Below are 14,644 nucleotides of genomic sequence, written 5' to 3'. Positions count from 1 at the left end.
ACACTTTGCACTTTCTTTTTTATCTTTTCTTGTGTGTTTTCCTTTTCTAAGTCTATTTTGTGTATTCTCTTCAGCTTTTTCCTACAGTTTTCTTCTGTCTGCTTAATTTGATTTGTATTTACTGTATCAATCTTTCTGAAAGTTTATTCATCCTCTCTAAAAAGTTTTATTCCTCAGTTCCCCTTAGTTTTTTGTCATACCCCTGTTGATATGATCTTTTTTCTATTTTTCTTATTTGATCACTTATATATACTGTCACGTTAACTAGATACTGAACAGTATTCACAAAAATCTTATATCATCATTTTTATCTATTCCATATACAATAAAACAATACTTTCAATTAATCAGTTGACTCAGGCATTTCAGCTCATTAACTACTTTATAGAGTAGATAGTTCAGAAATTTTCAGTCAATTCAGATAAATCATCAATTTCTGTTTAAATCTCTTAGTCTTCTCACCTTATAACAATTCAAAATAGCAGAGAACTATTATAAAAATAAAAAAGAACAAAAAGAAAAGTACGGGAAAGTAAGGAAGGAGAAACAGATAAAAATATTAAATCAAAAATTGTCTATTAAAAACTACAGTAAAAAGAACAGAAATAAAGACAACAATGATAATAATACTGGTATCAGTGTATTAATGTGTTAATATTAACATTTAAACAAAGATTAGTATTATTATACTAAAAGTTTCAAAAAATTGAATCTATAAACCTGTAGTTCTTTCTTATGACCATCGGATGGCACCAGAATCTGTCATAATTCATTATTCACCAATATACTTCTCTTCCAGTGTCAATCCACCAGATGGCCCATTCCTCCTCCATTTTCAGGTCCGTATTTTCTCTCCACCATAAGGTGTAAACCAGGGAAAGACTTATGTAATCCTTTTGGATTCTTCTGATTCGAATATTTATTACGCATCCCAAGTAAGTATTACATTAATCAGGGAAGGATAAAGAGAGGAAAAGCAAAAAATGGTCCTTTTGCAGTCAGTTTGTAAAAAATAAAAAGGAATGTGGAAGGGAGAGATCATGATTTAAGAGCTTACTAAAGCCAACTATGCATTCATCCAAGTTCTGGTATTCAAAATAATTCATTATCCAAGGCCCCCGTGCACCCTAAAGAAACTGGTGTGGAGTTAATTAAAGTCTTTGAAAAACAAAGTCTGAAAAACAAATCTTTCACCCACTGGTCTCTCCTTCCTAATATGTCAGTCACTGCTCTCTCTTTGTTTTCTATCTCCTTTACCAACAGGGCTATATATCTTCTCAAAAGCTGTTTAGTCTGGCAGTGAATTATAATTATAAAACACTGTCACAATTAATCAAGTTTTCCGGCTAGTCTCCAAGTTTTTTATCTTGAGTAAATATTTCAACTCTCTCTCTCTTGACAAACAAGAAATAGGAAGTGTTTTTGTTGCAACCAAATTGTAAACTGTTAGAGAGCAAAGTTTATATTAAAAGAAAAAGGACATTAATATTAAAAGGAAGAAGGTGGGCTTGAATACTAGCAAAGCTAGTTCACATTACCTTAGTGTTCTTGCTGAAATCAGAAGCCCACAGTTCCTACTCAGGTCAGTAGGATTCACCTATAGGATTCACCTATCAAATTTGATTTTCACTTCTCAGAAGAGGTGAGAAGAGGATGCATGATCCTTCTCAACCAATGCGTCTTTCTTCAGAATGCCGCACAATGAAATAAGCCTCGGAGCACTTTACAAGTTCTCCACTCAGTCTGCCATTTTCCCCCAGCATCGCTTAACCTTCTCTTTTTTTGGGTGCTGTGTGGTTTCCGGGCTGTATGGCCGTGTTCTAGCAGCATTCTCTCCTGACTTTTCGCCTGCGTCTGTGGCTGGCATCTTCAGAGGATCTGATGTTGGGAAAGCAAGTAGAGTATATATCTGTTGGAGTGTCCAGGGTGGGTGTGGAAACCTTGTCTGTGAGTAACAAAGGCGGCAACCAGGTCAATAGTTGAGGGCATCTGAATAGAAGTATGAGTAACAATGAAGACTGGTTTCCCCACCCACCCTGGACACTCCAACAGATATATACTCCACTTGCTTTCCCAACATCAGATCCTCTGAAGATGCCAGCCACAGACGCAGGTGAAACGTCAGGAGAGAATGCTGCTAGAACACGGCCATACAGCCCGGAAACCACACAGCACCCAAGTGATTCCGGCCGTGAAAGCCTTCGACAATACACTTCTCTTTTTTATTTCTTATTTCCTCAAAGAAAATATGACTGTGTAGTTTAATCAAGTCCTGATCTGGATAGCCCAATTTCATCAGATCTCAGGGTCAGCCCTGGTCACTACTTGGTTGGGATACCACTGAGGAAGTCCAGGGTCACTATACAAATGAAGGCAGCGGGAGATCACCTGTGAGTCTCTTGCCTTCAAAATCCTACAGGGTTGCCATAAGTCTGCTGCAACTTGTGGACCTTTCCACCACTATCTATTTAGTCAACACTGAATATTTGAGTAATATACGTGTGCCTTATTTTATGACATTCTGTTTTCTTCATACTAATGTTTGCACTGCTCTGCCTACCAAAATTTCAGACATGCTTATAATATCTTCTTACTCAAGGAAAAAAGCAGACTTGAAATTTTAGTCTGTTCATTGTGGAACCCTCACTTTGGAACACTGTACTACCCTAATTCTTGTTGCAAGTTCACTGTTGGGCAAGTCTGCTGTCAACTATACAAGACACAGAGTTCCATGAACAAAGTTCTTTCAAAATCAGGAAACTGGAGTATAATTTCCATTTGTGACTGTGGCGATTGTGGCATGAGAGGGGGGGGGGGCTTAAACCTCCCCCTCCTGCACCGTTTTCCTGACCTGAAATGTTACATACAAGCACCTCTTCCAGTACCTAGATGCCCAGGAAAGAAATAAGGGTATTCTAAGGCATATGAAGCAGCCTTATACTGAATCAGGCCATTGGCCCATCAAGGTCCATGTTATCGTCTCAGACAGGCAGTGGCTCTCCAGAATCTCAGGCTGAGGTCTTTCATATCATCTACTGCTTGGTCCTTTTAACTGGAGATGGTGGAGATTGAACCTTCTGCATGCAAAGCAGGGGCTGTTTTACTGAGCCACAGTGTGAGCCATTGCGTGTTATCCCTATTGATAACACGATATCACTATCTATGATTCTTTTACATTCCTATTTTATTAAAGGACTTGGTTGGTCTGCTTCATTTTTATTGCTGTCATTGTTGAGTCTTTTGTCCATTTTACAGAATTTGTACACTTATTGTACACAATTTGTTTATACACGCTCTTCATTTATGTGCAATTGCTATACCATGTTGAAAAATGCATACATTTGAATGAGAAAAAATTGCCCTGGACCTCCACAGGTGTTGACACATGCATGTTAGTCAGCACATAAAAGTATGACACCTGATGTCTCTTTCAGAGGCCACAGACTACAAGAAGTGCAGAGCCTGCCCACAAATCAACAAAGAGTTCTGTTGTCCTGTAATTGTTCCTTGTCAAGTACAGAACTGAATGGGCCCAGCTTTTCCTCCACCCCAAGGCAAAGACAGTGCCTCCATGATCTTCTGCCAAGCTCTCACTCACCAGGGCACGTGACATGGCTTGCTGTTTCTCTTCCTTGCTAGAGTTCCTGCCCTTCCATACAAAGATCCTCACACCACACTGGTCTAAGATATAGCAGTCCTAGTAGGAAGGAAACAGATCCAGATAAGGCTTTGTTAGAAAGCAGCTGTGTGAGAGTTGGGAACTCTTTCTCATATAGCCAAACTATCCTAAGACCCCTCCCCACTCCTTTGTGCTTCTCCTTTTAGGGTTGGAATGGCAATGGATAAAGGAGATAGTTGTGTTGAGTAATAGTTTGCTGTTTCTCTTCTCCCTGATTCCCCCCTCCCCCCGCCCCACAACTTTAAGCAAGATTTTCTCTGCTGGTTTGCAGCAATGCAGTCCTTTGCCCAAGGAAGGCACTTGCCTCATGGTTCAGGAGGTCTTGGGTAAGGGGCTGGGTAGCAACTTCCTGAATGAGCAGGTTCCCTTCTACATCACAGACACTGTGAGGAAGAGACAAAGTAATGTCAGGGAGCCATTTCCAGAGTGAAGTTCATGCACAGGTTTTATTGAGCTGTTGATCAAAGAAACTGCATCTTAGAGGCTAAAAAGACTGTGCACAATGAGTATAGAAAGAATGTGCCTCAGATCTGGACTTCCTGATACTCTCAACATTCCATCATACTCTTCCACAAAAGTAAGGGATATGTTTGAATGACGCATGCTTCTTCATTCATTCCCTCATTCTCTTGTTATGTATGTGTGAAGAATCCAGTCTGTATCATGCTTGCCTTTACGCTATTTTGAAAGGCATGGAGTGCGAGAACATGAAACAAAAGACTTGGTGCGAGCCTTGCTGAATGTTAAGTATTAGGGGAAAACATATTTATTTTACCAGGTTTTTTTGTTAAACTGTATCCTCCTTGCTTTTGACCCTTCTGATCGGAAATAAATCTTTAATTTGTGCTTCTTTATTATTTTTCTTATTTGTATTCATTTTCCCTTTACCAAGTAACAAAACAGTGAACAGAAGTCTCAAAGGGGGTCATTTTCAACTTCAATTCTCATGATGGCAGGAGTAGAAAAAAGAGAAATGTAAACGGTGAGAGAAGAAAAAATCAGAGAAAATAAAGAGTCAAACAGGATACACCACATGAAAAGTGGAAAGCAAGTACATATCTTATACGGTATCAAAAGGTCCCATCTGTTCTTAAACTATGATTCCATATCTCTTTTAATTTAAATTACATTTCCCTGTAGAGCTACATCCAATAGATTTTTCAATCATGAGTCAAGATTTGGTGATGGGGAAGCCTTCTCTTAAACTTTTATCATTGCAGCACCTCTGACCCCCACCAAATTTGTGATTCAGCTAAAGTTTGCAGGAGTTAGGGGGGAAAGCCCAGTATTTTGGGCTGCATTATTTAATTGGATTTATGGATAGATGGATCTTCAGTTGCTTTTAATGAAAGGCATTTTCCTGCAGCGTTCATGCTGCTGTTTGATTTTAGTTTTGGTCTAATCTATCCTATTTATTTCCACTTGGATGGTTGTAAGCTGCCAGTATAAATACTCTGATGAATTGCTTGATTGAATTTGTGCTTGCAGATTAATGCATGCAGGAGAAAACCAAGGAGTCCGTCATCATGATTTTCATCCCTTTGAATTTTTTTGTGTTTTATTTTGTTTTGTGTATCTATGTTCCCTGTACCCTTTCTTGGCTCCCACTCATATTTTGCCCTCTGATACCACAGTCATCAAAAATTTCCAAATTCACACATACATACACACAAAAACACCCCATACTCAAATACTAGGGTTCCCAATCTCCAGGTAGGACCTGGAGATCTGGAATTACACCTGAGCTCCAGACAACAGAGATCAGTTTCCCCTGGAGGGGGGCAATATAGTCCCTTCCCTCCCTAAATCCTTCCCTGCCCAGGCTCCAGTTCCAAACCTCTAGGCATTTCCAAGACAGAAACTGGAAACCTTAATGAATATCACAATCAAAATTATACTAATTAAGGAATTCAATACAAGTGTTCTGATTTTTTTAATGTTTTCTGACAAAAGAACTGAGCCTTTATTTACATAGAACTTCCAGGTGGTAGCTAGAGATCTTCTGGGATTACAATTGATCTCCAGGCAAAAGAGATCTGCTCATTTGGAGCAAAGGGCCACTTTGGAAGGTGGACTATTGCATTATACCCCACTGAAGTCCCCCCTCCCGAACCCTGCCCTTCTCCACCCCCAAAATCTCCAGTACTTCCCAACCCAGATCTGGCAACCTCACTTTAGTCCCCAGCAGCACAAAGCCAAATTCACTCACTGATAGAGCTTCAGAGAAGATTTCATCTTCTGGTCCACCACAGCATCTGCGATGGCTGGCTTGATTTCTGTCTTCTGCCCCAGTACGTAGGTCAAGACTTTCATCAGCCCAGGAGAAGCATCTTCAGCCTCACCATCCACCACACCTACCTGTGCTCGACCTCCACGTTCATGATCACGGATATCCTTGGCTAGATTCATCCCCTGTGGTGAACAGGTGACGACCACAAATCAGTGTGAGAAGGTTGCTAGTAGATGAGTAGAAAGCATTGACTTCACTTTGGGGGTCCACTGATCAGAGAACCTATATGTTAGGCCTTCTGGACCATGACTGTGAACAACTGTGAGTTTAGAAGTGCCATCCTAATTACACTTAAGCCCATTTCCTTCCACTTCCTTAGAAGTGTGTAACTCTTTTTAGGATTACATTCCAGGTATGCCAGCAAGGATAGCTGTAGTTATTGGTGGGCCTTCTGGTACAAGACTTCCCTGCCTCCGCCACAGCATGCTTCCTTTTCTCCTTCTCCAATTTCACAGGTGCTTCTCCCCAATCCCTCCATTTTGCAGCTCTCTTCTTTCCCTGTCAGAGAGGCAGCTGCCCATGTGCCAGGAGGGGGCACCTGGAGAAGATAGTAGAGTATGGCTGTCATGTATTCCAAACCTGCACTGCTGGTAGATACTCCTGCCACTGGAACAGGAGCCAAATGTCAGTGGAAGCCCCTCGAGTATCATATGCCTGACCATTCCAACGACCTTCGGGACAAATCTCTTTGGCTCATTCCGCACATGAAGAATAATGCACTTTCAAACTGCTTTCAGTGCTCTTTGAAGCTGTGCGGAATAGCAAAATCCACTTGCAAACAGTTGTGAAAGTGGTTTGAAAATGCATTATTTTGCGTGTGCGGAAGGGGCCTTTGACACAGTCAATACATGACAGGTTTCTAACTGTTGAAATGGAGTTGAATTCTTGTTCCATTCCATCATTTCCTTGCAAAACCTCCCTTCTTCCCCATTAAGGGAATTCTGTTCCATATGTAATCTGGCAGCCTTGTTGAAAAGTGTGTAATGTTTGGATTACCACTCAGATCAGAAAACCAGTTGTCTTTGTTTTACCCTACTTCAATGCGCTCAGGACATTCAATCCATTCTCCATTTAATACTCACAACTCTGTGAGGTAGGCTAGACGAAGCACAACTACTACAAGGCCACCCAGTTTTCCACCTGACCAAGAGGGGATCAAAACCATTCCTAATCTAACTACGACACCTCAGCCTGGGGTGCCCAAGCCTGTCACTACCACACAACATTAGGATAAATGACAGCAGCTGTTGCTGCTGTACTGCAATGATCCAGGGTTGTGCTGCAGTGATCAGGGAATCTCTCCTGAGACTCTTGGGCCTCAGTGGCCACCCACAATGATGTCATCGCCTTGACAGCAGGACGGATCCTATATTATTGCTAGATTTCAAAAAAGGAGACTTTGTGTCATTGTAGAAAGTAGATATAGCAAAACCCTCGTTCTCTCAATAATGAACTTCACCACTTCCTGCAGGTCTCATAACTACCAGCTTTCATGTCACCACATACACCTCCCCCCACCCACCCCCCTGCCAATACCCTCCGCACCTTCAGACGCTCCATGCGGTTGCTCTCAGGGCCATTCCACTGAATGATGAGCTTGCCCAGGTCCAGCAGGAATACATCGCCTCGGTTGAAACTGTGCCAGCTCATCTCCACCTACGAAGAGAAGAAGAGCAACTGGGATGAGCTGCCTCTTTAAACACAGGATGTATATTCTGCAGGTGGGACTGAACAGGATCATACAGTGATGGGGAAGTTGCATGGGAAGGATCCAGTGCAATTAGAAAACCAGAATACTTTCACATCTCTTCAGAAAAAGAAAAGACAGTCTCATGCTTAATTGAGAACCTAAGCAGGGCGTCTGGCTAAATCTCAGATTCTTTAGTAGATTAGCTCAGGATAGATAAATTCAGGGTCCACAATTAGGATAACAGTTTCTACTCAGCATGGCCAATTGGCCATGCTGACAGAGGCTGATGGGAATTGTAGTTCCTGAACATCTGGAGAGCCACAGGTTCCCTACCCCTGGACTAGCCAAAGGTGCTCAATGCCTCTCAGGGCCTAACCTGGAATGAACAGATATGTTTGCCAACCTCCAGGTGGGTTGGAGAGCCCCCAGAATCACAACTGATCTCTAGACTACACATCTGTTTCCCACAGAGAAAATGGCTGCTTCAGAGTGGAATCTCTGTGGCATCATAATTTGATAAGGCCCCTCCCTGCCCCAAAATGCCACCCTCCCCAGACTACCTTCAAATCTCCAGGAATTTCTCAACCTTTCCAACAGATTTTGCGAGGAGTTAAAGCACCAGTCTTTTCCTCACATGACCTTTCCTCCCATGACCCACCTCTCCAGCCACCACATTCTTCTTGCCCTTGACATGCAGCAGCCGTTGCACGTTGTATGTGTTTGTCTCCACGTGTTTCATGCCTGAGGCCACGCCTCCTTTCTTATATCTGCAGAAGGAGAGAAAGGTCAGAATTTGCACAACAGTAAGGAACACCAACTTTTTAATAGTCAAGGCTCCTCCAACCCCACAACGGGTCTGCCTCTCACTAAAATCAATAGGCAAAAAATAATTAAAAATAACCTTCTAATGAGCCAATTTAGAAACCAAATTCAGCCAAAGTCCCTTCTGAAAAACTCCACCTTGCATTTTTCCCCCCTGAACTGTAGGGTGGGCTCAAGGAATCCAGGCAAAAACTTCCATTTAAAAGAAAACAGAAAGCATGCAGGTCACAACAAGATTGTTCCAACAAGATTTGTTATTGGAAGAAGAAAAAAGTATGATTTTGGTCAGGTCAGCAAGTGGAAGGTAGTACACATGAAGGCTTTACTTACATGAGTCCATGTTTGAAGTAGCCCCGGAAGACCTCACTCTCATAGCCCTGGGCCTCCCGATGCTGGACCGCTACCCCACCCAGGTAATCATCCATCTGGGTAGTATAGATGGCAGCTGCACCCTGCTCGTCCACAGTTGACGAGGTGCCCAGCCAGTAGTGGATGTCATAGGAGAAGCTGTTCCCAGTCTTATGTGTCTGTGTTGGAAAAAGTACACACTTAGCTGGCCAGATCCAGGCATGTTCCCAGTACTCTAGACTTATTCCTGCTCTACTGAGCTCAGTAAAGCTATGGCCACTTGACTGTTTTACCCATACAGCTAGCCTGGTCACAACCCATCCACTCAAAGAGTACATCCATTATACTCTCTAATTCCATTTTTTAAAATTAATTTTCTTGTGCATAGTCAAATCGGTATAAAAGCCTTAGAAGTGTTGGTTGCCTTTTCCTGGCTGAAAATACAGGCAGTCCAATTGCCTAATACGTATCACAATCTGGAGGGGGCGGGAGGGTGCTGTAGAAAATTAACACCACATTTTAAGGCTATCTGGTACCTTTCCCCATAACTGTTCTACACCATTGTGCAAGCTTGCAGAAATTATCCTATTATTACATGCAGAGGTGCAGGGCTCTTGCAAGAAGTTCTGTTTTGAACTAACAACTCCACTCACTTGTCTTATTTTATTTATTTATTTCACAGTGATTTCCGAACTGCATGCCAGTTTCCAGATAACTAAAACTAGTAAAATGCAACAATGCAGGTAGGAAGTAAGGACAGAGTGGGGTGAAAATACTTACTAGATTTCTACTCTACCTTTGATCAAATACGACCTTCAAGCAGCTTCCAACAAGCATGAATGCAAAAACAATAATTAAAAAATATGAAACCTACAACAGGTGTATTAGAGGAGTGAATATAAAAATACTTCTGATATGCAACAAGATTCAAAAGTAGATCATCGTCAAAATAATAACACTTGGAATTTATCTAGTATTTCAGCATTCAAAGCACTTATATCTTGTTTATTATTCTTGCAACACCCCCTTTGGAAGGCCAGAATTATTATTCTTGCATTATAGATGGAAGGCTGAGAGGGAGAGAAAAAGTAGCAACTTGACTAAGGCCACATGAAGAATTCATAACAAAAATAAAATTTGAATTAACAGCTTCTTGATGAATAAATCCATCTCTTAGCTGCTATATCAGTTTTCAAAAGATGTAAACAAATATCTGCTGTCCAAACAGTTTTGATGCAGAACAAAACTATCATCTAGTAATTATCAGGTGACACATACCAATATTAAATTATCACAGTTATAAAAATGCAAAATGTCACTTATCCTAATTGCCAATGGCAACTGTTTAGGAAATCCAGGAGGCCTGAAGGTACATTATGTGATCCTATTACTGAAAGAAACTTATGCCTTAAGCTGCCTACCTCAGAGCCATATATAAGATAGTCAGAGGTATTGGGAAGAAAAGCCAAGAATTAATTATGATATGCAATATAATCACAAACTAGTGCAGATAGAATCTGGTCTCCAAAGTGATAACCATGTGAGGAGGCAATTTGGGCAGCTTGGGGGAATGTTCCCTGCACTGGAACAATCTTGTTGTGACCTGCAGGCCCTATTCTACTGTGCCCTCCAAGGTTTCCTAACACCTGGATAGTCTTCTGTCTCTATGTTCAGCCACTGCCACCACCTGGCCCTTGAAGGAATTGGCCACCAGGAGGGCCAAGACTTCCAGTTTCCTTTCCCAGTCCTGAGGCCTCGCCTCTGTGTCTCCTACTGTTCAGCAACTGGTTGTCCTGACGTCAGCTTACTGCATAATGCATCACTGGGAGAGTAGCTGTTTGCCAGCTGACCTCACATCTCTTTCCTCCTCCTGACACAAAATTGCCAGGTAGCCTCTGGCAACTGATGTGGGAGGAATGAGTAGATGGGTCTCACCAGGTGCAAATGTCTTCATATTCCCATTCATGTGTTTGTTCCTAGTCAACACAAATGTCCCTGGTGGCTCAAGAGAACTGTCTTCACCTATGACACACACACACACACACCCCATGTAACCTACCAACCCCTATTCATGAGACAGGACATGCTTTGGCTGCTGTTTACTGGGCTGCCATCTTTTCTTCTGTGATGCTGTCTTGTCCTGTTAAATCTAACAACTGGAGCCCCATCCAACCATTCATAACTGCCTTTACCGAGAGAAGCAGATAAGCATCCCCTTCATAGAAGTTTCCATATGTTTTGGGTGGTATTGGCACCATCTCCATGTTCTGGAAGGGAAAGTGGGAAAACATTAGTAAGCTCCATGAAAAAAAAATCTCTCACTTACATTAAAAAGCCTCCTGCGTTTCTTTTCACCTTTCAAAATCTTTTCTTTCTTCCTTCACACACTAGTCTTGAAAAGTTCCATTTATCCAGAATCTTTTTGCACCTACATAGCAGATAAGTGAACGTTTAAATATGTGATGACCTGAACATTACTAGATCCTTGACAGCTGTGATAGAAGTTCAGGAAAGCTGCTCTTGAACTACTGCCAGAGCAGGGTGTGTGTGCGTGTAGAAAAAAGGTCATAAGTAATTTATTGTCATCTGGCAACTCCAAAACTCCACCAACAGAGAATATCAACACCTCAGAGGGCTCCCTTCTAACTCCCAACACCAGCTGCTTTCCCTTTACTCTATATCCAAGCTTGCTTCCTTTACCAGCAAAGCCAACCAGACTCAGTTCCTCATGAATCCATCTTAGCATCTCTTCTGTTGAACAAAATCTTGTTCATACAATTTCTGGGAATATCATCTGCCTACCTGGAACACTTTCCTTTTCTTTCAGTAGCACAAGACTGCTCTGACTACCTACTCAGAGGAATGAGAACAGCAGATTGAATATGAGTTTGATCCAAAGGCTTCCTTTCTATAAGTGAGGAATCTTCTGCTGATGATGGAAGACTCCTCATTCAGCCCAAGAGAACCCTTGGATCCAACCTCGTGGCACCATCATTTAGTTGGCTGGCCAGAATTGTTCTTCTTTCCACCTTTCCTCCAAAAAACAGGAGATCCCAAGGGGAGTGAACTACACAGAGGCATAGTTAAAAACGGTAGTATTAAAGACAGACAGATTGACACATACACACACATGCACCCACCTCAATTCTCCATATCTGGAGTCCAGGTGTGGTTTTGTTCAGTGTCCTGGTGACTTTAGCATTGAGTTCTGGCATAGTGATCAGCCCTTTATGAAGGGGTCTGGCACTAGGGATGGAACATTAATAACAGCCTTATTACAAGCAACACATACTAGCCAGCAGTTGAAAATCCCTAGAATAAAAGAGCTTAAGGCTACTCCCCAAGCACTGAAATTCCCACGTCCGTTCCTGCTAGTTGAAAATGAGAATATTGTACTATTTGCAATCTTTCCAAGAATATTCCTAAATAATGATTGTTCCTATTGGGATGGCTTAGAACTCTTCTAAATCCAGTCTGCTTTCTGTAACAGAAGACTGTGCAAGATCTTCTTGATATGAGAACACCAGAGGAGTATTGTAGATCAGACCAGTGTCCAGCATCATGTCCAACCAGATGTCCCTATAGCAATAACAAACATGCCATTCTATTCCTTGCAACAATTTACAGCAACTTAGATTAGCATATCAGGAAAGCTCATTAACATGCAGAAGGACAGCCATCTTGCAAAGCCTGCAAAGAATCTACAGTGTTTTGCTCAGATCAAGCAATCTCAACTCTTTACTATAAACTCCATAAACTTATCAGTTCACTTTATATCAGCAACAACTATTATTGTTGTTATTGCCTTTAGACTCAAGGCAGATTACAAGATGTGAAATGCAGTAGGGCTAAGATTACAAACCTGGAAAACAATGCAAACAAACAAACAAACAAAACTGTCTAAGGTAGCACAAACTGTCTGATGCATGACTCACCATAATGAGGAAAGGGCAGAAGGGCAGAGGCAGAAGATATAGTTAAAAGGCAGGTGGTATGCATGAAAAACACTGCAATGGACTCTCTAGACACTGCAGTACACTATCATTTATAATATGACCTCCTGCACTCGTCCATCACACCACAATTCCAATTCTTTTACAAAAATGCCCTCCTTGTCATTTCTATTGTGCACGTTCTGCAAAATGATAGGAATGCAGGTGCATTCCTCATCATCTCAGACAGGCTACTCCACAAGGTGGAAGCCACCCCAAAGGATGTGCGCCAAGGGGGAGTTGCTCATCTTACCCATCAGAAGGTATTTGGGAAATACCTTCTGATGAATGGTGACGTTGGAGGCTGGAGCAAGATACATTTAAATCTGGATCTCCCATGCACAGCAAGCTGATGGATCTCAAAATGAATACTCAACAAACCAAGTGTCATTTCTGTGCTTCTATCTAATGTTGCCAAGTTCCCAGAGCGAAAGATTCAGAGCATCTCCTTAGCTTCTACAGAAGGGCTGCCCAGCAGAATTTTGCCATGGATTTGTGACAGGCATGTGACAATGGCTGCTAAGATTTTTAGCCCATTAAATTCAACGCAAACAGTTAAATTGAAATTAAATTAAAAACAGCAAATAAAGTGTTTGGAAAGTTCTAACTCTTCAGCAGTAGCCCATTATTAAATCTCATATTTGGTAGAAACTTTTTGAGCCTTAGTGGTGGTGGTGGTGGGCAGCCTGATTAGTCCAGTTTGGCCAAGCTGATTAAGATTTGGAAGCTAAGCAGGGTTGTCCACAGTCAGTACTTAGATGGGTGTGCAGAAAGAGCTAACACAGAATGCAAGGAATAAATGACAGATGGGTGATGGAATGGTCAGGAAGGGATTTAGTTGGGCAGGAGAAATAATAAAGGCCTCTACCAGGCATCCTGGACGCATGGTGCTACTAGAGCAAGAAGGCAGTACCCTACAATAGAAGAGGGCCCGGGAGAAATTACTGGAAAGAGAATGGAACGAAAGAAAGAAAGTAGAGCAAGAAGGCAGTACCCTACAATAGAAGAGGGGCCGGGAGAAATTACTGGAAAGAGAATGGAACGAAAGAAAGAAAGTAGAGCAAGAAGGCAGTACCCTACAATAGAAGAGGGGCCGGGAGAAATTACTGGAAAGAGAATGGAACGAAAGAAAGTAGCTGAGAAGGAAAAGAAACATGAGGACAGTGAGGAAGAAAGATAATTTCGTTAACCTTTTACTTTTATAGTTGCACCCTCATATTTATACTGTACCCACTTATATACTCAGTCATGCCTGTCCTTTCACTCCTCAAATGGTGGAAAATTTTGAAATAGAATTTTACAGGCAGTACTGATGGCATTATTACAATATATATTTTTGTTAATATGGTTTGGTTACAAATCAGGAGACTGGTACACAGGAGATTGTATTCTTAATGCAGCCTCTGTTTCCGGACTCAGAACTACCCCCTTGTAGCCCTTACCCCCAAATAGCTCAGGCTTCCTTCTTTTTATCCTGGTAGAATTATCTTGTTTTGCCTCCTTTGCCACACACATTATTGAACAGAACAGTAGATGCTTTGGAGGCAGAGTGTAAAAGGGGGAGCTATAAACGCTTTGTAGTAGAATCTAAACCAAGGGGGTCAGATGAGAAATTAAATTTAACACTCCCTATCGTAAACATTTCACAGATGTCAAGGTTATTGATTGTGCTTTCAGTTTTAAGAGTGGTCCCAGGCAAGATATGGCTGGAGGGCACAAGATTACAGCAGTCTTGTTAAAGTTAAGCAAACCGGGATCACAGGTTCCTGAGAATGCTATGCATGCCACCTTGGGTTCCATAAGGGAAGAAAGATGTGGTTCAA

General features: G+C 41.7%; 1 protein-coding gene across 2 annotated transcripts in view; it reads right to left on the bottom strand.

The window, feature by feature from the left end:
- The window catches only part of VIL1 (villin 1), a 41,750-nt gene that overhangs the window by 14,971 nt on the left and 12,135 nt on the right, over positions 1-14,644 (bottom strand). For both annotated transcript variants that reach the window (XM_048485291.1, XM_048485290.1), the window contains 8 exons: positions 11,970-12,075; positions 11,022-11,096; positions 8,812-9,008; positions 8,318-8,426; positions 7,515-7,625; positions 5,889-6,091; positions 3,984-4,062; positions 3,599-3,697 (listed from right to left, as the gene is read on the bottom strand). In XM_048485291.1, coding sequence (XP_048341248.1) covers positions 3,599-3,697; positions 3,984-4,062; positions 5,889-6,091; positions 7,515-7,625; positions 8,318-8,426; positions 8,812-9,008; positions 11,022-11,096; positions 11,970-12,044 — 948 coding nt within the window. In that variant the 5' untranslated portion in view covers positions 12,045-12,075. The remainder of the gene's footprint in view (positions 1-3,598; positions 3,698-3,983; positions 4,063-5,888; positions 6,092-7,514; positions 7,626-8,317; positions 8,427-8,811; positions 9,009-11,021; positions 11,097-11,969; positions 12,076-14,644) is intronic.

Source organism: Sphaerodactylus townsendi, linkage group LG02 (genome assembly GCF_021028975.2).
Source record: "Sphaerodactylus townsendi isolate TG3544 linkage group LG02, MPM_Stown_v2.3, whole genome shotgun sequence".
Classification (NCBI taxonomy): domain Eukaryota; kingdom Metazoa; phylum Chordata; class Lepidosauria; order Squamata; family Sphaerodactylidae; genus Sphaerodactylus; species Sphaerodactylus townsendi.
Note: the sequence above shows the minus strand (reverse complement) of the source record. Positions and strands in the feature narration are given on the sequence as shown.